Below are 20798 nucleotides of genomic sequence, written 5' to 3'. Positions count from 1 at the left end.
AAAATTAATGGTTTATCACAAACCGTCACAAACAAGGGTTTCACATACCACACAATCAAACATATATATACAAAGATATGAGCAATTATATACACCGCCAAGTCTTCACTATTCTTGGTGGTACAAAGAAATAACTATCGGAGTACTCGGTAAGGGGTATCACTCAGTATCCCTCTTTGCACACCTCTGAATTTTTAGGAAATTGTGGGCGGTACATATCGTCGTCCCCACAACCTTTATCATTAAACCGGCATTGCACTTCCCACTCCGCACATGCACGGTTGCATCAATTTCACCATAATTTATTAATAATGCATATCAGCATAATACAAGGGTACACAGATTTAGTACACTTAATTTCAAACAATTTCTCAATAATACATGTAGGCATCATACAGATATACATAGATGCATCGCAATCATATTTAACATCATAGAAATATTTTCACTAAAAGCTTGTTCTCGAGATTCATTTTTAAATGGGAATTAGATATAATCATTCACGCATTTCATTTCAACTTAATTAGAATTCCCAAATAAATTTTGAAATGCAAATTCACTCACAGGTGTCGAAAATCTAGATTCCGGGTGCACTCGGACTAATAGTCTTCAGACGCAATTCTTTTACCTTTTCGGGACGTCTCACTACCTTGTCAAATAATAAAGTTGAGGAATTTACTATATTGTCCCTAAATTGATATAAACTAATTTAAATTACTAATGCTTGATATGTAAATGCAAAAATACGTCCAATTACCGCTTAATCGCGGTATCGATTAAATTCGATCGATCACCCGATTAATTGACGATTATGTCCAAATCACCTCCAAATTAATCCATTTATCCTCTAATACCTTAGTTTGCCACATACCATTTAAATAAAGCCAAATTCAGCATTAGAACCCTCACAGTTCCTTATAGAAAAATTAGGTCATTTGGTGCACTAGCACCAAAATTTTTCTACATAACCATTTCACCTTAATTCATCATATTTCCAAGCAATTTTCTTTGAAATAAAAATAATCCCCCATTGATATTTAGCCCTCATGGTTCGACCAACAAGGAACCCTAGAGAAATTGAATATTTCTTTTGTGTTTTTGTTCATAGCCATGCTTAACTATCCCTAAACACTAACATAGTCTAAAATCAAATTATTCCAACAACAATTCCTCTTTCATACCCATTTTTCAGAATTGAATTCATCATGATAACTCAATATTCAACCATGAAAATCAAGAACAAAAGCATGGGTAAGCTAGGTATCAAGGAGAATTAAAGAAATTTTAACTTACCTAGTTTGTTTCCTTGATTTCTTCACTTTTTCTTTGAATTTCCACCTAGGTTTTCATGTTTTTCCCTTTGTTCTTCCTTTTTTCTTGTTGCTGGTTGCCTAGGCCGAATATGGTGAGAGAGTTGGGGATTTAATGGGCTGATTTCTATAGAAAATAATAAAATAATCAAGCATGCCACATGTCACATGCTTATTGGCCCAATTTTTAACTTTTTGACTTTTTCTTCTTAAATTTCCACCACAAATATTCTGGTATTTATCCAATCCTACCACATTTAAAATCCCTTGGTCTTGACAAGTGCTGGAGTGAAAAAATTTACCGATTTGCCCTCGAGACAAAAAAATTACGATTTTGCCCCTATCCTTCGAAATGTAGCGGAATCACATTATTTCTATTTTTCAACCTCAAATAACACTAATATTGATCAATATTAACCAAATGGGGCAAAAAAATCGTTTTATAAAGATTCCCGTTTAGTCCTCTAGTGGCAAAATTACCATTTTGCCCTTGTGCTCCAAAAATATCAGAAATCACAATTTTTCACTGTTAAACATCATTTTATACTCCAATAATCATAATCATATTTCATAGAATTATTCTTGGTCAAATGTGATCAAATCTTGGCTAGAAATCTCCATTTAATTATAAAATGGTAAAATGACCGTTTTATCCCTAATCGGTCAATTTTCCTGATGGACTCTAAACTGGACCTTGAACTCCGAATCACTATTCTAAGTCATTCTGTGGGTTACAAAATTTTCAATTTCCTCTTAGAATTTTTATTTGAACTAGTTCAAGGCTCGATTTAACTTAGTTATACCACTCGGTACAATATCATCTTTTAATCGAGCTTGACAGGGTCTCACAAAAGCAATCGGTTTCAAAGATAAAATCTTCGAAAAAGAAATGAGCAAATACACAAAAGGGTCACAAAAAGGAAACAAAAAATCCAAAAAAAAACCTTGATATAATTAATAAAATTCTAGAAAAAATGCAAATACCTGAAATCATTGAAACTAAAGAAATCTAAATAAATTATGTCATGACGGGAAAAGATGGAACCAGAATAAAATAAATGTCGACGATATTTTTACATATAATGTAGCGCTCAATATTATGAAAGAAAATGAGGATCTTGAACCTATATCTATTGAAGAATGTAAACGTAGAAATGATTAGCCAATGTGAAAAGAAGCAATCAAGGTGGAATTGAATTCACTTGTAAAACATGAAGTTTTTGAACTTGTAGTCCATAAACTAAATGGTGTAAAACCAATAGGGTATAAACAAGTATTTATGTGAAAACGAAATATAAAAATGAGATTGTGAGACATAAAATACAACTTATCCCACAAGATTTTACCCAAAAACTTGGTATTGATTATAAAGAGATATATTTTCTTGTGGTGGATGCAATTACATTTCTATATTTAGTTAGTTTGGCAATATGTGAGAAGAATGAAATGTGTCTAATGAATGTAGCTACAACCTATTTATATGGCTCAATTGATAACAATATCTAAATGAAAATTCTTGTAGGATTTAAGTTACCTAAAGTACAAAATTTGAATACTCAAAAAATTTATTCGATTAAATTCAATAAATTTCTATAAGAATTAAAGCAATTCGGATGGATGTGGTATAATCATCTTAGTGAATATTTGTTAAAAAAAAGTTATAAAAATGATCTTATATGCTGATGTGTTCTTATAAAAGATTCAAATATGAATTTATGATAATTACTATTTATGTTAATGACTTAAGCATTATTGAAACTCTTGAAGAGTTATTAAACGTCGTGAATTACTTAAAAAAATAATTTGGGATGAAAAACCTTGAAAAAGCAAAGTTTTCTTTGAGTTTTAAAATTGAGCACTTGACAAATGAAATTTTTATCTATCAATCAATTTATATAGCAAAAGTGCTAAAACGATTTTATATCGACAAAACATATCCATTGAGTTCAACAATGGTTGTAAAGTCACTATATATGAAAAAAAGACTCTTTCCAACCTCGTGAGGATGATGAAGAACTTCTTAATCTTGAAGTACCACATCTTAGTGCAATCGAAGCATTGTTATATCTTGCTAGGATTACACAACTTGATATATCATTTGTTGTAAATTTATTAGCAAAATATAATTTTTCTCTAACTCGAAGACATTGGATATTGGCTTATATTACTCAAATATATCAAAATCAAATTTAATTAGTTATGCAGATATAGAATATTTATTCGATCCATGTAAGGCTCGATCTCAAATAAGTTACTTATTCACAAATGTAGGTATGGCTAATTTCGTAATGCTTTGTAAAACAAACTATAATTGCTACTTCTCCTAACCATGCAAAATTTTAGCAATTCATGAGGTAAGTCATGAATGTGTCTAGTTAAAATCTGTAACTTAATATATTTGAGAAATGCGTGACTTGTTAACTGAGAAGGAAATTCCAACAACGTTATATTAGGATAATATTGCTTGCATAGCACAATTAAAGGAATGATACATTAAAAGCGATAGAATAAAACATATTTCGGCAAAACTTTTCTTTACTTATAATCTCCAAGAAAATGGTTATATTAGTGTTTAAGAAATTCGTTCAAGCAACAATCTAGCATATTAATTTACTAAAGCTTTTTCTATTGTAATTTGAAAAGTTAGTACAAAATATTGGAATGCATCGTTTTAAAAGATGTTAAATAATGCAATCACTAGGAGGAGTAAAATATGCGTTGTACTCTTTTCCTTTATCAAGATTTTTCCTACTAGGTTTTTTCTGATAAAGTTTTTAATAAGGTAATATTTCAAAAGTGTATTCTTGAAAAGAATTATATATTTTTTTTTGTCATTTAGATTTTTTCCCATGAGGTTTTTTCTTAGTAAGGTTTTAATAAGGCATATTCTTAATATAATAGACATTCAAGGGGGAGTGTTATAAATATATGTGTGAATGTTCATTATGTTATGGCCTAAGAAATTTAGACTAAGTCAAACAGCCCAACAAGCTAGATACAAGATATGTAATTGATTTGAACTCTTATATTGAATTAGGGACGGAGCTAATCAACTTTTATTGGGGGCAAAGACAGAGGGATAAGGGTTAAAAAGTTTAAAAACTAATATGTTAAATTTAATCAATAATAAAAAATTTGATAATAGAAAATAATTTTATATGACATAAAAATCCAGAAAAGAAAGACTTAAAATAGTCTTTTAAGAAAATTATACTTGACCATGTTTTTTGAATTCAAATTCATCAATTATTGATTATATACTGAAAAACATCCATTTCTTTAAGATTGAATCTTATACATTTTGATTCACATTGTCATAACATGCTAAGTCCTAAAACTCAACAGTTTGACTTAAAAAGAAGTCGCCATCAATTTTTTTTATTTAGGTGTGATTGACTACCCAAGAGAATATATATTTTTTTATAAGGTCCTAAGCTTGACTTAGGCTCATTAAAAATAATAGATTCTAGTCTACGAAGTAGATTAGGTTCGAAAGTCTTTTATATATAAGGAAGGTATTAGTACCCTCACAACACCTATTTTATTGGTATCTTATTAATTATGTGTCTTTTAGACCTTATTAAATAAAATCTAGTTCAATATTTACCTCTATTTCCTTTTCCTATTTTATTTTGTTAGTTTTTTGAATTAAATAAATAAAAATTCTTGATATTGAAAATTTTCCAAAACCTTCAAACGCTTATGGCATAATTTTGGACAATTTCCTCACCTAGCAATTCTCAAGAAGCTACTTTGACATTCTTGAGATTTCATCATTAGAGAACTTACATAAATTATGCAAACTTCTAATTTTAAATGTCTCCCAAAAATTAAATAAAAATAAATAGTTATAATCATAAAAAAAAACTTACCTAATTAGGCTGAAAAACCCAAAAAGAAAACCAAATTGCAAATCCAGATATCAAACAGACACTATTAAGAATAAGGAGCACTCTCTAAACCTTATTCAAAGAAATTAGAACACTCTTTCTGCTTTTCCTTTTTTATCTTTCTCTTTATTCAAAATAGTTTCTTTAGAAACCAAATTGATTCTCTTAAATCCAAAGAGGTTGAAACCCAAGAACCTAAGAACTATTTTCTTTCCTTCTCTCTAATTTTTCTCACTTCTCTTTTTTCTGCCTCTCCCTCTTGTGTGGTTTTTGCCACTAATGCCTAAGTGTATTTATAACAAATGTGTTCTATAACTTCTTGAATTAGTTTCTTGAGTTTTAATTCAACTTAACTTAATCTCTCTTCAGAATTTCAATTTAATGAGGATTGATGTAAACATATTGTTATCTTTTCATATTTATCTCCTTTTTATTTTCTTTATTATTATTTTTTAAAAAGATTCAATAGACAACTCAGATAAAATGAGGTGTCTACACACATTGCTCTTGTTTATGAGTTGAAATGTTGAGGCTTAATGGCTCAAGTTGTCATAACCCAAAACCCGGACTATGATCGGTGTATGGGCCCAATAGGCATAGCCCATCAAGCCCAAGCAAGCCTCTCTATGTAAACTCGTCAGTAGTCCATCTATCACTTTTTTTTCTTTAGGATCTAAAACTCATAATTTCTAATAACAATCTCTTCAAAATTTAAATTGTGAAAACCAAGTACATATAAAGTTCACAACAAATCTCACAATTTATATTAAGCCATCACATATAAATATACAACAGACCCTTGACAACCAGCGGAGTGACTTTAGGCGTGGGTGCTATCATTGAGAGTTGTAGTGAACCTACCGAAAGATGAATAGGAGGGAGCACCTCGACCCAAGATCCAACTACCATCGATCTTGAAAACTAAAACATGAAATTGAAAAAAATGAGTATAAACTCAGTGAGTGAACATACAAAGGGAACAAGCAAACGATATGAAAGATTTTTAGAAAACACGATGCATTTGTATTGAAACCATGCAATTTTGTATATCATAACAAAACTCGATGTCGTGCTGTTTTCAACTCATTTTGGAAACATTTAAGAATATCAACTTTCAATATACAATTCAATTACATTACATTTTCCAAAAATCTCTACTTTACAGGACAGGTGCATATGTGTGTAAAAATTCACGTATACATTATGTATATATAAATATAGAGATAATTTAAACAAACACCAAGGTCATCCCTACACTAGTCACCACGGCTCCGCATATACACCCGTCAACCTCAACTCAGCTCATGTGCACTCCCACACATCACATGGCATATAGCATCGGTGTGTGCTCTCCCACACTGCATACTACCGGCACCATCATGTGCACTCTCACACTACACACGCCTAGTTGTATTTATCATTCAATATTATATTTAAAGGCATAGCAATACATCACATGCCACAATTCAATTGACAAATCAACATAATATTCAAATACATAATTCATCACATTATACGTTTAAAAACGTAGAAGTGTCACTTGTGAAAAGCTTGTTCTCGCGTATAAATTTGAAAAAAGTCAACTAAGGATATTCTAGCATTTCATTCAACACATATGCATTTATTCAAAACCTTTTAAATGCAAGTTCACTCACCTTACAATGGTGGGATACTACATCACTATTTGTTCGGAGGCGTATCTAGCTATATCTACTTGCCGGTTGCTCGTTATTTCCTCCGACACGCCACCACAGTACACTATCTTTACTTTTACACTTCCTAACAACAATCCAAATTCAATATCTTTAGTGTATATCATTTCTATTTCTCTTTTTCATTCAATCGTGAATCTTTATTCAACTAACTTATATCTTGACATATTTTTACCAAAGTTGCCTTTATCATTTGCTTGCGTAATTCTTTAGATTATAAATACCGGCAATTTATTTATGACTCTAGCACATATATTAATCTTTTCTAAGGATATTTATCAAGTTCAACCATAATTTCTACACCAATAACCTAGTATATGACAACAATTATAAATTTACTTCCATCAAGCATTTTCTAAGTCCACATGCACCACAATTTACTTTTATATCCTGCCACAAGCACAAACAAACAATACGTATCTCATTTTTCCTTTCTACTTGTGATTTAAAGGTTAGAACGCTTACCCACCACTTAATCTAGCTCAAAATCATCACGTATTTCAAGATTCTTCCACATGCATGCCTTGGGTTCCTTGGATCTTTATTGATCCTTGTTACCACAAGCAAAACCTCACATTATAATTGGTTCAAACTACATGCTTTTAAACAAAACATAAATCCTACCTTCCTTACCTTGAAATCCACAAGGCAAACCACCAAAATCTTTTCAACCTCAACGATGGTGTGTGGGTCGGGAAGAAAACTTCTCGATTTTCTCTTTTCCCTTCCAAGGTCGAGCCTCCTCCTAGGGTTCAGTTGGGATGAAAAATGAGGTTGAGAGTTGTGGGTTGGGTGAATAAAGGGGTAAGAGAATGGAGAAGTAAGAAAAGAAGAGAAAAGAGCAGAAAAAACTTGATTTTTATGGTGAAGAAAGAAAGTCACATTGGGAGGAAGAAAATGGAGAAGAAAATGCCTTATGGAGAAAATAAGGATCAGCCATGGATAAGGAAAAAAAGGGTCAAAGCTTCCAAAGTTCATGGAAAAATTATCGTTTCGTCCTCCAAATTTCTCCCATTTTCAATTTAGTCCTCCCAACAATATTTTAATTTCAATTTCTTTCTATTTTTCTTCCTTTACATGTGTGTAAACAAAATATAAAGTTTGCACTTCAACGCGGTATCATCATAATATTTAAATATTTACTTACCCGCTCTAGCTCTATGTAATAAAAACACGAGAGTACAACTATTGTCATTTTTCTTCAAAATCCTTCATTATTTTTTCTCTCCCACTTAGATTAGTCATATAATCCTTTTTCATGACTAATTTTTATAACAGATAAAATATTATTTTATTCTAAGACTCGCCACTTGTCTCCTTGGAACCCAAAATATCTTATTATGCCCCGATTAACTTCTGAATCACTTTTTATCTCACTAATTCGTCCTCAATAAAAATATTATTATTTTATTATTATTTTCTAGCGTGCAAGATATTTTATTTTAAAATATCTTTTTCACCTGTCTCCATTCTATGACACTTAAATCAACATCTATTGACCCTTTATCTTGTTGATAAGGTCATATTGACTTCTCTACAAAGGTACGGGGTGTCACACAAGTGTAGGAAAATTATTTGGATGATTTGTATTTTTTTTTAAAGAATTTGTTAATCACTTTCAACTAACTCATACTTTAATCAAATCTGAAAAAAAAAATTAATGTAGTCAACATCCAATATTCTTATTTTATTTCTATTTAAACTTAGAATACTAAATATAAAAGTCTAATGCATAAAACATAAATAGTTAAATACGATATACAAGATTACTAATTTCTTTTTATATAATTAGTATTGTTTAAAAACTATATATTTAAGATAACTTTCTTTCAATTAAATATAAAATGTAAAGCACATAAAAAGATATACTCGAGCTAATTTCGTCTTACATAATTAGGATTAATAAAAAAATGATACATTAATAAAATGTTAAGTAACAATGCAATACTACAACTTATATTTGAAAACTATATAATAATTTATCAATTTTAAAAAATAAAATTTATAAAAAATAAAATCCACATACTAAAAAAAAAACAAGGTAAGTAGAAAATAGAGCTTATATATGACATAACAAAAAAGAAAGAAAAAGAATATGATTGATAGTTCATAGAAATTTGAGAATGAAAATTAATAAAAACTTAAAATATATGTGCAAATAAAATAAAAAAAATAAATATAAATATAAATATAAATCGAAAGAAAAAATAAAAAAACTTTAAAATTGAGTGAGACATGTGAAATTATTTTGTTATTCTTTTATTTATTTTAATTATTAAATAAAAAATTATCTTAAAAAATTATGTAAAAATATATAAAAAAATTTAGAAATTTTATTTGATAAAAAAATTTAAAAATTTTAAAGGGCCACGGCCCATCACTAAAGGAGGCTCCACCCTACATTAAATTAGATTAGAGTCAAGATTGAAGGAGTTGTTAGCTTATAAATAACTAATTGCACGTTTGATATGGGGAATAGCTATGCTATTCGCCCCCTATTCTTAGTCCTTTCCCGTACTTTTGTTTGGTTTAAAATTGAGACACGAAATAACAATTCTACAGAAATAAAAATTTCATAAAATGGGTTAAAAGACAGCTTTAGCTATTTCCTTCTCTCTTTCCCTCTCCCGATAATATCTATTCCATGAGACATGAAATAGCTGTCAAATATGTAATGACTAAAATGCTTCTTATTACTTAAAAATATTACAATCTTAGACTTATAAATACTTTTTTTCTTCTCATTTTCCCTCCTTCTTTCTCTTTCTTCTCACGTTCTTTCCTCTCTCATTCTCTCTTTAACTGGCACTCAACACCAGAGATGATGTTGGTGGCGACAACGACGACAGCGACAGCGACCAAATATGATCGAAAAGCGTCGATCTAGTCCTTTTCGACAAGATTCAACTGAGATCTAACCAGATTTGACACTCAACGGCCAGATCTGATCGCAAAAAGCACCGGATCTTGTGCTTCCTGACCAGATCCCATGATTGGATCTGACACTCCATGGCCAGATTCAGTCACGAGAAAACGTCGATCTTGCACCGTAGTGGCTATATCCGGCCACATGGTGTGCCAGTTAGGCGTTTTATTACACCGGTCGCTTTTTCGACGACTGGCCCATGAAGAAGAAAAAAGGAAAAAGGAAAAAAATATAATAAAAAATTATTTGTAAAATTTAAAATATTAATATATTATATATAATTTAAACATTATTAATATTAATATAATTAAAATATTAAAATATTAAATATTTTAAACTATTAATGTTTGATTTATTAAATCATTAATATATTAAATTTTTAATAAATAAAAAATAAAAATTATTAATATTTTAATAACCATAAATATTAAATTATTAATAAAATATTATTAATTAAAATTTAATAATTAAATTATATTAAAATATTGATATTAAAAATTATAAATTATTAATATTTTAATTAATTATAAATTATTAATATTTAAAAAATAAAAATAAATAATTATATATATAATAAAATATATTTTTACCTTTTTATTTTTTATTTCTTTCTTATTTTAAAATTATTGATACCAATTAAATACTATAATAAATCATAATAATTATTTCTACTCTATTTTATTTATCATACTAAATTACTTAATATTTATTTTATTTTATACATATCTCATTTTATTTTTACGTAATAATTATTTTATTTTATTTTTTTTTATTTTTGCGAACCAGACCATAAGAGACTGAAATAATTTGTTATTCTCCCTAAATATAATATTTCTTAAGAAGTTTGGTTTCGACGCTGAATATTCTTTTCTTCTTCTTCGTAATCCTGCGCAATTCTCGACCTCGAAAACAATTGAGAAAAAGAAGGATAGAAGGGAGAGAGCCGATTCTCTAATTTTACTGGTTTCGAGAAGGAAAGTGATGGGAGAGGCTGTGGGTTCAAGCGGTTCAACAACCGCCATTGGCTCCTCCAACATTGGCTTCCAGGTACTCTATCAATCTCTCTCTTCTCAATGAAAAGTAAGGGTTTTTCAAGAACTTATTTCTCGCTACGACCGTGTTTTAATGTTTATTGAATTCGTTATTTTGGCAGCTATTAAAGAAGCACGGGTGGAAAGAAGGCACCGGTCTTGGTATTTCTGAACAGGTTTGAATTTGATTAACTTTCTAACTCTTCTTCGTAATTCTAAGAAGAAATAGTAAATTTTTCATGTCCCCTTCGGAAATATTTTCCATCTGATTGTTTTTATTTTATGTGATTTAGGGCAGATTGGAGCCTGTTCAAGCATATGTGAAGAACAATAAACGAGGTCTGGGAGCAGAGAAGAAGAGAAAGACACCAAAGCCTATCGATCATCCTGATTCTGAGGTGACTCTGTTTCCGTGGCTCTGAATGTTTATATTGTGGGTTTTGCTGTTTGGTTCTGATGCCCTTGCTCCACTGCTATAAATTTCAGGAACAGGTACCTTTAAAGAAGACCAAGGCTGTTTCCAAGAGGATGCGGAAGATGCAAGAACGAGAGAAGCATCTGCAAGAAAAGGAATTTGAGCGGGCTTTCTTTAGGGAGTTTTGGCCAGATAATGTGTGACTTGTTATTCCATTTTTCTCTTCTTTGAAAGGCTGTCTTTAGAATCTGTATAGGCTGTTTGAATCTATTTACTCTAGTTCTTGGAAGAGCTGATTATAAAATGTACAAGGTTGGCAGGTTTACTGGCCTTTCTTACATTGTCTTTGTTGCCAGGTAACAAATGAAATGTGAAGAAGATTTTGTCTAAGAATGAAATTAGAGTGACAGTCTCTCTCCAAATACTCCACCATTGCCTCAGCAATGGCAAAAGAAGAGAGTTAATAAATGAAGGAGCAAAAGATTAGACCATGAATATATACGTGTACACATTATGGCAGAAACATATGCATTCATTTCAACCACAAAGGGAATCATTCCTCTTATAACAAAAGTAAGATCTTTCACTTTGCCACTCAAGGAACTGTCTCTGAACATGCTTAGATTGATGTTGATTCCATTGAAGATTTGCCAAAAGATGAACCCATAGTTGAAGCTAAATTCCTAATGGATGCAGTTGTGTCATAGGTCCAAGGCTAGACAAGTATAAAGGAATTAGGGTAGGGTTCATTTGTAGCAGAGATCCACCTCAAGTACCATAGACATACACATGCATGCTGCCGATGGAGAAAAATTAAGAAGGAATGAGATATATTTAGTCCTTAACAATTTACAATCTGAGTGTTGTTCATAGCATTTATCATTTCTTTTTCTTGTCATCAGCTCTAATGAGCTGAACAGGTGCTGCTGGTATCCTAAACCACCATTCCCTAAGCCTTCGCATCCATCTGTCACTGCTTTCTCTCCTATATGGCAGCTCCCTCGTAAAAGCCTCTAGGAATACAAACAATACCAGGTATCTCAAAGGGACAAAAGCTAGCACTACAGCCATGAGAACCAATAAGAGAGCAACCCTGTCAGTGGCCTGGCAGACAGATAACAGATGAAGAATAGAAAACATTGTCAGGAGCTGGAGAAAATTCATCAATTATTTTAGAAAATTAACAAAGTGACATTCAATTTGTTTAGGGAACCAATTAAGTATATACTATCATTCTACATTTTCATACGAAATGAATTCAGGAAAGAACAAGACTTTCTTATTTCAGTTTGACTTGAGCTTCACTTCTCAGCTATTATTCATGAAAGTATTCTGGTCATTTTCCTTGATTTTCCATAATGTCATCATTTATCCATGTCTCAACAGTTAACAAGGGTTGAATATACTCATTCAAGTAAGTTCTGTCCCAGTTATGTCAACCAACAGGGCAAGATTTTCTAGAGCACATGCAGCACACAAGGCTTTCAAAATTAGAACTTCATGAAGAAGACTTGAAATCCTACAATGTCCTTTTTTCTGTTATGTTCAAAAGAAAGAAAAAACACTAAAATGCCTAACAAAAAAAACTTCACCCCAAACCCTCCTCTTTATTTGAAACCTTTCTGTAGAACCAAGCGAATAAATAAGCTACTAATTGATTCAATTACCAGCAGCAAAATGATGCTAGTAAAACAAGAAATGTATCAATGTTAATATACAAAATGAAGATATAAGTGAAAACTCAGAAATTGGATTACGTTTTCATTTTACCCTTTTTAAGTTCAATGTGGTGGGTGATGGGAAAACTTGCACTAACTTACTTTATTGACATTGCGTTCTACTTACATATTATGGGAAATAGGTATTTAGCATATTTTAGTTTTTTTTTTTTATCTGAATCAAGTATAGCTGGTACAAGCACCTGTGGTAAGACAGCAAATAAGAGAGCCCTTATCTTGAGGAGAATAACATTCCCAGTTTGGATTAGTGCTTCAAGTTGAGATATGGCTTCTTGTAATGTCAGCAGCTGCTCAACTGCATTTCGATTTGGTGGAGGTGTTATTCTGAAGGCTTCTAAGGGCTTCCCTTTGTTAAAATGCCGGCGCCAGAGCATGATAATTGCAAAGAATACAAAGACAGATGCCAAGATGTACCTGATCCACCCCCTGCACATAATAATTAATGGATTGATTACGTCATTTGGTTTGTCTATGCAATCACAAAAAGCTAAATATTAACAATGTGAAAGAAAACAAAATAACCTACACCAAACTGAATGTACAGATTATATGCAGAAAATTCAGGAAATGATCAGCTAAGCCATCCATTAATATAAATATTTTCCTGACCAGTTGGCAATTCATATACCATAAATATTTTCATTTACATGTTTCAACTTTCAGGACATACGGAAGGGGAATATGTATACTATTCTTAATGTATTGAAGCAAAGTATGCAGAAGACCAGCCAGAGACAAGTTACCTTATAATTGCACAGCAGGTCAACATCAGGAAGATGGTAGACTTCAAAGGGTCTTTCCAAGCAGCCAGAAGCTCAAGACGAGTCGCTAATCCAATGACAGGAAAGAGTAGTTCCTACAAATTAGGAAAAAGAAAAAAGAAAAAATTGTCATCTTTTGATAACCTACTGCAATGATTCTAAAAGGTTTTGACGCGCAGTTGAGGTAGTATAACAAAAGGCTTGGCAGCTGTCCAGTATCTAATTGAACACTTAGGTTGTTTATAGGAGCATGACAAAACTAACTTTCTCTAAATCAACTACGGGGATCTAAATTTGCTTTTCAAAAAAAAAAAAAACTATGGAGATCTAAATGAACCAAAATTTCTGATGACAACTTCTACTGAACAAATTAATTAATAAATTCATTAAAATGGCCAATCATATGATAGTTGTCCTGGCCTGAAACCAAATCTAATAGATGGAGATTGTTCTAACCAACCTTCATTACGGCAAAATTTGTATCAATCCCTTCTACCTTCACTTGGTCCACCGTTGCCTGTGCAGCTTCAGCCCTACCTGTGTCAGATATAGATTGCTTCACTGCTATCTCTAAGGGATTTGTCTCCCCAACACAGAAATCTCCAACTATTAATGCTTCTCCATCCAGCATTGCATCCTTCTGTAGAATGAATCCAAGTTGACTAAGTGCCAAAAGTGAAACAGGAGATGAAGTTGGCAGCTGTTTGACATTGCGTGGGGAAGCATCGGCACTTAAAAGTGCCAAACGACTAGAAAGAGTTTCCAAAATCACATCACCTCCAGGAAGGCTCTCAGCTAAGTTAAAACTAAGTAAGGTTTTATACTGCGATGCAAAGAACTGAAAAGCTTCTCTCACTGCACTATAGCGCAAGATGCCTAATATAGCCCTTGCAAGTACTTCTGACTGCTGAGTCTCTTTGAAGTTGTTTTTTCTCACAAACCTGTGTGCATGCAGGATCTCCAGAGAAATATCCAACCAATAGTCCCGACGAGAATTGCCTTTAAATTCAGGAAACTCAAAATAGACAGGCTCTGTTCTGTAAATAGATTTTAAAATTCCAAATAAATATCAGAAAAGTTATATGACTTATATAATTCTAAATTACTGTTTTGACAGATAACTTACACAGTTGATTTGTACATAACAGCTTTATCGAATAGACGAGCACCCAGTGGCCCAGTCAATTCAGGTTTTATGACCTGCTTCAGGTCTGTTTCCAGATCATATCTCACAGCTTTGTCATATACACCAACTCCCAAAGACTCAAAGTACAGAGCAAAGTTGGTTAGAGTGAGCCGTCCTGCATAAATAGAAATTCAACACGCATAAACAATCCAAAGATAATGCAAATTGAAACGAGTTGGTAGAGGCTTTTGATGAAGTATATGAATCAATGAAATCAGTGAAATTCTCAATCTAAAAATTATTTTTGTAGCATGATCGATTTGCATAGATTAGTTTTTTATGATACATGCACTTCAAATAAATGATACATGCGAATGTTTACAAACATTAATGACTTGTTATCAACACAAATACCAGTACCACTTGATGCATCCAAATATTAGACATGCAAATCCATCAATTGATAAAAATCAGTACCATTTGATACATTCATATTAAGATAACATTTTCTATTAACACAAATATGATATGGCCCAGCTTGATATCATACAAGGACCACTCAGAAGAGGGAAATTGGTTAACAGTCTTAACAACTAGTCAAATTTTACAAATCATATTGAATCTAAAATCTATATGCACTGCAAGGTTTACTTCATAATTTCTGGTCAATTTTCAAAACATTGACATACCTGGCCATGCTGAGATTCCAACATGTTGCAGAACTGGTTGAGTTGGAACTGCACCTTCAACATCTAAAATTATCTCCACCTCAGAAAGTGGAAGATTAGAAAGTGAGGATCCCAATGAATTTTTCGCGGCCTTAATAACCCTAGGGATAGGTAAAGAGCCATGATAAATAGATATCCTACCAGTTTCAACTAAGAAGTCAAAATAACCAACAAAAACACAAGACTAGAAAAGATATAGGCAGACATGTTTCTTCTTTTATCCAATATGATCATAGATGCCATGAGTGTCAAACCTAAACATTCTTCCTTAGAATAGATTAGCACTGAGACTAAGTAATTAATTATAAAGAAAAGTTATTACAGCTCAACTCAAGAAAGTTTCAAACCTTGATCACCTTAGCTTTCCTGATCCATTTCTTTAGAAGTTTAAAATGATTCAAATAAATAGTAAACAATGTAATAGTATTAAAAGACAAGGATCTGTAAGTGTTAAGTCCATCATTCCCCATATTGTATACTTCAAGTGACTTGGCACAACAATTAAATAACGGAAAGCATTAAAGTTCACAAAATTGAAAGAAAACAACAATTCATTCATACTTGTCAAGGCTTCGGAGGTATTTGTCATATACAAGAAAGTGAAGCCGGTGGCCTGAAGAGTTTGTCAATGCATCAAAAAGATTGTGGACAGTTATTATATCTGCAACAGCAGCACAGACAGGAGCTATTCGTGCAAAAGCCTCTTGTCCAACAGTTTTCTTGTCATCAACCTGTTGGAAAGTAAAGAACGAATTTTGAATACCAGTGGTCACTTAATCATCGTCCCAGGTAACTAAGAGGCTGAAGAATTACCAATCCAGGAAGAATGCAAATCCAAACAATATACTGCCAGGCAGTTCCAGTCTACAACCTAATTATGCAAATGAAATTAGTAAAACGAACCTGAACAGCCATATTCATGGAACTTGAATAAAACAGTGACCCGCCTTCATCATCTTCTACTTCCCCACTGGTGGATGAAGTTTCCTGCGACAGAAGAGAAGTTCAGAAAACATTGAATCTCATCCCATCCCAACCCACCACACACCCCCCCCAAAAAAAAAAAAAAAAGAACGTCGTACTCAAAGCTTTAATCAAAATATAAGCAAAAGACGTGTGACAAACAACACTAATGCATCTTACAAAGATCAATAGGAAGCAAAACTTGAGCCTCTTACTTTGACTCGTCCTTCACACTCAACACAGGGGGCCTCCCATGCAAGCATCATCTCATATGTTAATCGACGGAACTCTGGGTCACTCAAATAATCTGGATTTCTACTCACTTTATGCAGTGTTTGGTATGAGCAAAACTCTAAAAAGTTCCTAGCATACGTGAAAAGCTGTTTAACACTCTCTGGAAGCTCTATGTCGAAACGATGCTGTAATTCTTCAGTAGGAATTTTAAGAATCCTGCAACGGTAGATAAAATGCACGTTTGGATATAAAATTAACAATCCTTTCGCATAATTGGATATTAACATGTAGTTAACAAAATGCATGATTTTTCTTTTATTATAAAACAATTGTGTTAAAACTGGTATTACATTTTAAGCATTTTGAATGGATTTGAAGCCCTAATTAACATTTTTTATCTGACTTGGAGTAAAAAAGGTGTGATTTAAACAAATGAAAATGTATTGTATTCCACAGAAACGAACAACGTTTAGTGAAAGAAAGGCGGAGAGAGTACTTGGAACAGCGAGATACGACGGAATTGGCGAGAGGAGAGAGCTGAGGGATGGTTCTCGGAGAGCTTTCCGGGGATTCTTCATCGTTGGATGATGACTTCTTCCTCTGAAAAAGGGATTTCAATGTGCTCTGATTGTTTCTCATGAAATTCTCCCACATTCCCTCCATTTTCCTTTTTCTCTTTTCCTTTCCGATATCACGTCAATCGGAAATTAATTCAGCCTGATGAGTAAATGGGGCATTTCTCAAGATTTTAAACTAGGAAAACGAAAGATCGATTGCGAAGCATTTTCTTTGGTATGCTCTTTCGGCCTTGTTCCAGCGCCCTTCACCTCCTTTGGCTCCTTTCTCTCGTGGCAGTTAGTTAACTACTTATCTAATTTGCAAATTTGTCCCCCTTTTTTTTTATTTATACTTTTAAATGAAAATTCTTAAATTGAAATTAAAATTTCGAATAATATGAGGTTTTTATATGAAAAGTATGATAAGGATATTGGGCCCTATCCAACCTAGGCTGGGCCGATGTGGGCCTCCAATGCAGCTAGTATTATTATTGTGTTATCAATTTCACGTCGTTAAGAAATAAAGTAGGTTTTGAATTTATAAATAAAATATTTTTTAATTTAATAAACATATTTTTTATTAAAAATGTTAACTCAGTGATGAGTGAAATTAAAATCTTTTCGATTCACGTCCCATAATTGAAAAAGATAAAACGTCACTGATCTTTCATTATTAAGTGATGTGATAGATCTTAAATTTATAAGTAAGATTTTCCTTCACTAAATAAATATGTAATTTGGATTGAAAATATGAGCTTATAAGAATTGCTTATTGATATTCAGCAATAACACAATTTTTCTTTCCATCAAAATTCTTCTCTATGTATATAATATGAATAATTTCAAGAAAAATCTTCACACTTTCTTAGAAAAGGTATGTGATTGTATTTTTAAATTCTTTTTACATGAGATGCAATACTTGATTTCAATTATAATTATTAACTTGTACATGTAATTACATTTAAAAATAATGTGAGATGAATTTTAGAAAATGAGATAGTACATGTTGTAGATTTTTTAATTAGTTCCCAGTTGATAAAAGTTATTATTTTTTTTAAGCTCGTTACATCTCATTCAAATTTATGTTAGAGTTCTTAATTGTATTTTTTGGAAATAGGATTATCTTTCAATTTTTTTATAAGATATTGGTTAATTCAAAATATTCATATACCAAAGATGATATTTAAATTTAAAACATATAAATTAAAATCTTATCAAATGTGAGCTTGATTTAGTGTTATGTTGGATTTGTTCAGTTATATTAATTTATCTATTTAATAATTTTTTGTGAGATATTGTACTTAATTATGATTATTATAATTATTAATTTGTACATGTAATTTTTTGAATGAGATAGTATGCTCTGTAAAACATCTAGTTTATTTCATTTTATATATAAGAACTATTAAATAGATTCTTAAACAACATAAAAAAAAACAAAACAAAATACCATAACAAAAAACCAAAAGCAAAATTGAAGTGAAGTCAAAGTCAAAGCAAAAGATCGCTACCAATGAAGGGACATGATCTTTGTATTGGGTAAAAGTGTCGAAAGGGAATGAAAAATGGGGGAGATGGGTCAAGTTCAAAGCGATGTAGCGGTGGCAGCTGCAATTGATGATCAAGCTCGAATCCAGCAGTCCTCCTCTCTCGCTTCCATGGATTCTCTTATTGCAGGTTGCTACTTCCCTTTTCCGTAATTTATATTTCTATTACTAATACTAATTGTCTGTTATTCCTTGTACGACGCGTGACCAATCATGAGTTTCGTTTGTTCGTGAAAATGTCTGAAAGAAGAGGAAAATAAAAACCTCAGTTCCAAAAGATTTTGGCTTAGTTTATGTTGTGCTCGTTTTGCCCTGCCATGTTAAGCCGTTTTTACTAGAATACTTGACAATACTATTGTCTCTTGCCTTTACAGAAGCTGCGGCTTTTGGCAATGATGAGAATCAGGTTGGTTCACTTTTGAAGGCTATAAGTTCCTCTTCTGTTTGTTTTTCTTTGGGGGGTCACCTAACATGTTGTAAAATTAAATGGGGTTTTTCCAGTCTCTTGATGCGCAGGCACAGAAAGCATTAGAATGCCCCTGTGTAGCTGAGCTGCGGAATGGAGCGTGCGGGGTTCAATTTACAGAGGCGTTCCTTTGTTTTCTCAAAAGTACCGTTGAAGAAAAGGTAATAAGTTAATAATTGTGAGTGATTCGAGCCCATTGCAGAGAAAATTGGCTTCTTTTATCATGTTGAACATTATTCTTATTAATCTAATCTGTCCTATGTGTATCCGTCGGCTTAAATTCAAAGCTGGTATGTCACTTCAATTGTTACAAAACAAAGAAATGAATTATAAAATGAACCTATTATTAACATCATGTTCCAAGTTGAAGCTGTGAATAGAGTAAATATATTGTATAGATAGTGAAGTCTCCGCATAGGTTTACAACTATTTTTGTTTCACTTCAGTGCAAGGCATGCGGTTGGTTTTATGTATTTGGCTGCGAATCTAAATGGTTCACAGATGAGCTTCCCTAACTGCTTAACCATTTTAAATATAACTCCAATATTTTCAATTCTTGTTGTATGTGACCATCTGTGGCGTTTGCTACCATTCTGAACTTATATCTGTAACCTTTTGGCAATTATATCTGGATGATGTCCACCCTTGAGCATGGGGTAATGTGGCTAAGGGTAGGCTCGACTTGTTGAGTAGGGGAGATAGATGCTGTCACATTTAGACAAGTTAATTCTATGATTGGAGCTTCTTGAAAATATTATAAGCTGAATGGTTTGCTTTTAAAAATTGTTCATACCAGAGCTTTGTTTGGCAAAGAGGATAATGCTTCAACATTCTGTCAGCTCTATCTTTGTAGAACTTCTGCATAGGCACTAATATATCGAAAAATTTTTCTTTCACAGGGTTCAGATTGTGTGCATCCATTCATAGCCTTGCAGAACTGTATCAAAGGTAACCCTGATGCATTTCCTAAAGACATTCTTGAAGAGAAAGACGGAGACAAGAAAGAAGAGGAGCCAACCCAAGAATACAGAATTTATCCTCCTATATGGCTCAAGGAATCTCAGAGCCCAAAACCAAAGCTTTAGGGCAAAATTTTAATTCCTTTTACATTTTTCATTGCCAATTCTGGTTAGAAGGAAAATACAATATTATATGCATAGGCTATTCTGATAGATAATTTTAGTATTTTAGTTTTCATCAATGATGATCATATTTGGGTGCCTGCATACATCTTTTCAAAATGATGTTATTCAAATAAAAAACAATTTTTGCTGCAATCTTTCGTATTCTTTCTTTTAATGAACCAAATGGAAGGAAGAACAGACACCTAAACACCATTGTGTGAATTGGAGGATGGCAAAAACAGACTAATGATAAATTTCTGTGCTGAAAG

The 20798-nt window shown here is 32.1% G+C and overlaps 3 protein-coding genes and 1 long non-coding RNA gene across 4 annotated transcripts in view; 2 read left to right on the top strand and 2 right to left on the bottom strand.

Annotated features, from left to right (window-relative positions):
- Positions 1–1337, bottom strand: part of LOC108660950 — a 1729-nt gene extending 392 nt beyond the window's left edge. The window contains exons 1-2 of the long non-coding RNA XR_001926716.1: positions 1294–1337; positions 565–649 (exon numbers count right to left, since the gene is read on the bottom strand). This is a non-coding gene — a long non-coding RNA (uncharacterized LOC108660950). The remainder of the gene's footprint in view (positions 1–564; positions 650–1293) is intronic.
- LOC18608427 (G patch domain and ankyrin repeat-containing protein 1 homolog) lies at positions 10669–11674 on the top strand. The gene is made up of 4 exons (XM_018115825.1): positions 10669–10885; positions 10992–11045; positions 11163–11267; positions 11356–11674. Exons 1-4 carry the CDS (start codon positions 10820–10822, stop codon positions 11485–11487), a joined length of 357 nt encoding a protein of 118 aa, XP_017971314.1. The 5' UTR covers positions 10669–10819; the 3' UTR covers positions 11488–11674.
- On the bottom strand, positions 11797–17708 carry LOC18608426. Its single transcript, XM_018115756.1, has 10 exons — positions 17332–17708; positions 16817–17051; positions 16542–16625; positions 16200–16369; positions 15600–15739; positions 14911–15085; positions 14245–14821; positions 13767–13879; positions 13206–13449; positions 11797–12388 (listed from the first exon to the last, which is right to left on the bottom strand). The coding sequence occupies exons 1-10, from the start codon at positions 17496–17498 to the stop codon at positions 12164–12166; spliced, it is 2130 nt and encodes a 709-aa protein (XP_017971245.1). The 5' UTR covers positions 17499–17708; the 3' UTR covers positions 11797–12163.
- On the top strand, positions 18788–20682 carry LOC18608425 (mitochondrial intermembrane space import and assembly protein 40). Its single transcript, XM_018115823.1, has 4 exons — positions 18788–19069; positions 19314–19345; positions 19441–19566; positions 20305–20682. Exons 1-4 carry the CDS (start codon positions 18958–18960, stop codon positions 20488–20490), a joined length of 456 nt encoding a protein of 151 aa, XP_017971312.1. The 5' UTR covers positions 18788–18957; the 3' UTR covers positions 20491–20682.

This window comes from Theobroma cacao, chromosome 2, assembly GCF_000208745.1.
Source record: "Theobroma cacao cultivar B97-61/B2 chromosome 2, Criollo_cocoa_genome_V2, whole genome shotgun sequence".
NCBI classification, from domain to species: domain Eukaryota; kingdom Viridiplantae; phylum Streptophyta; class Magnoliopsida; order Malvales; family Malvaceae; genus Theobroma; species Theobroma cacao.
The sequence above is the reverse complement of the archived record's forward strand: the minus strand, read 5'-3'. Positions and strand labels throughout refer to the sequence as shown.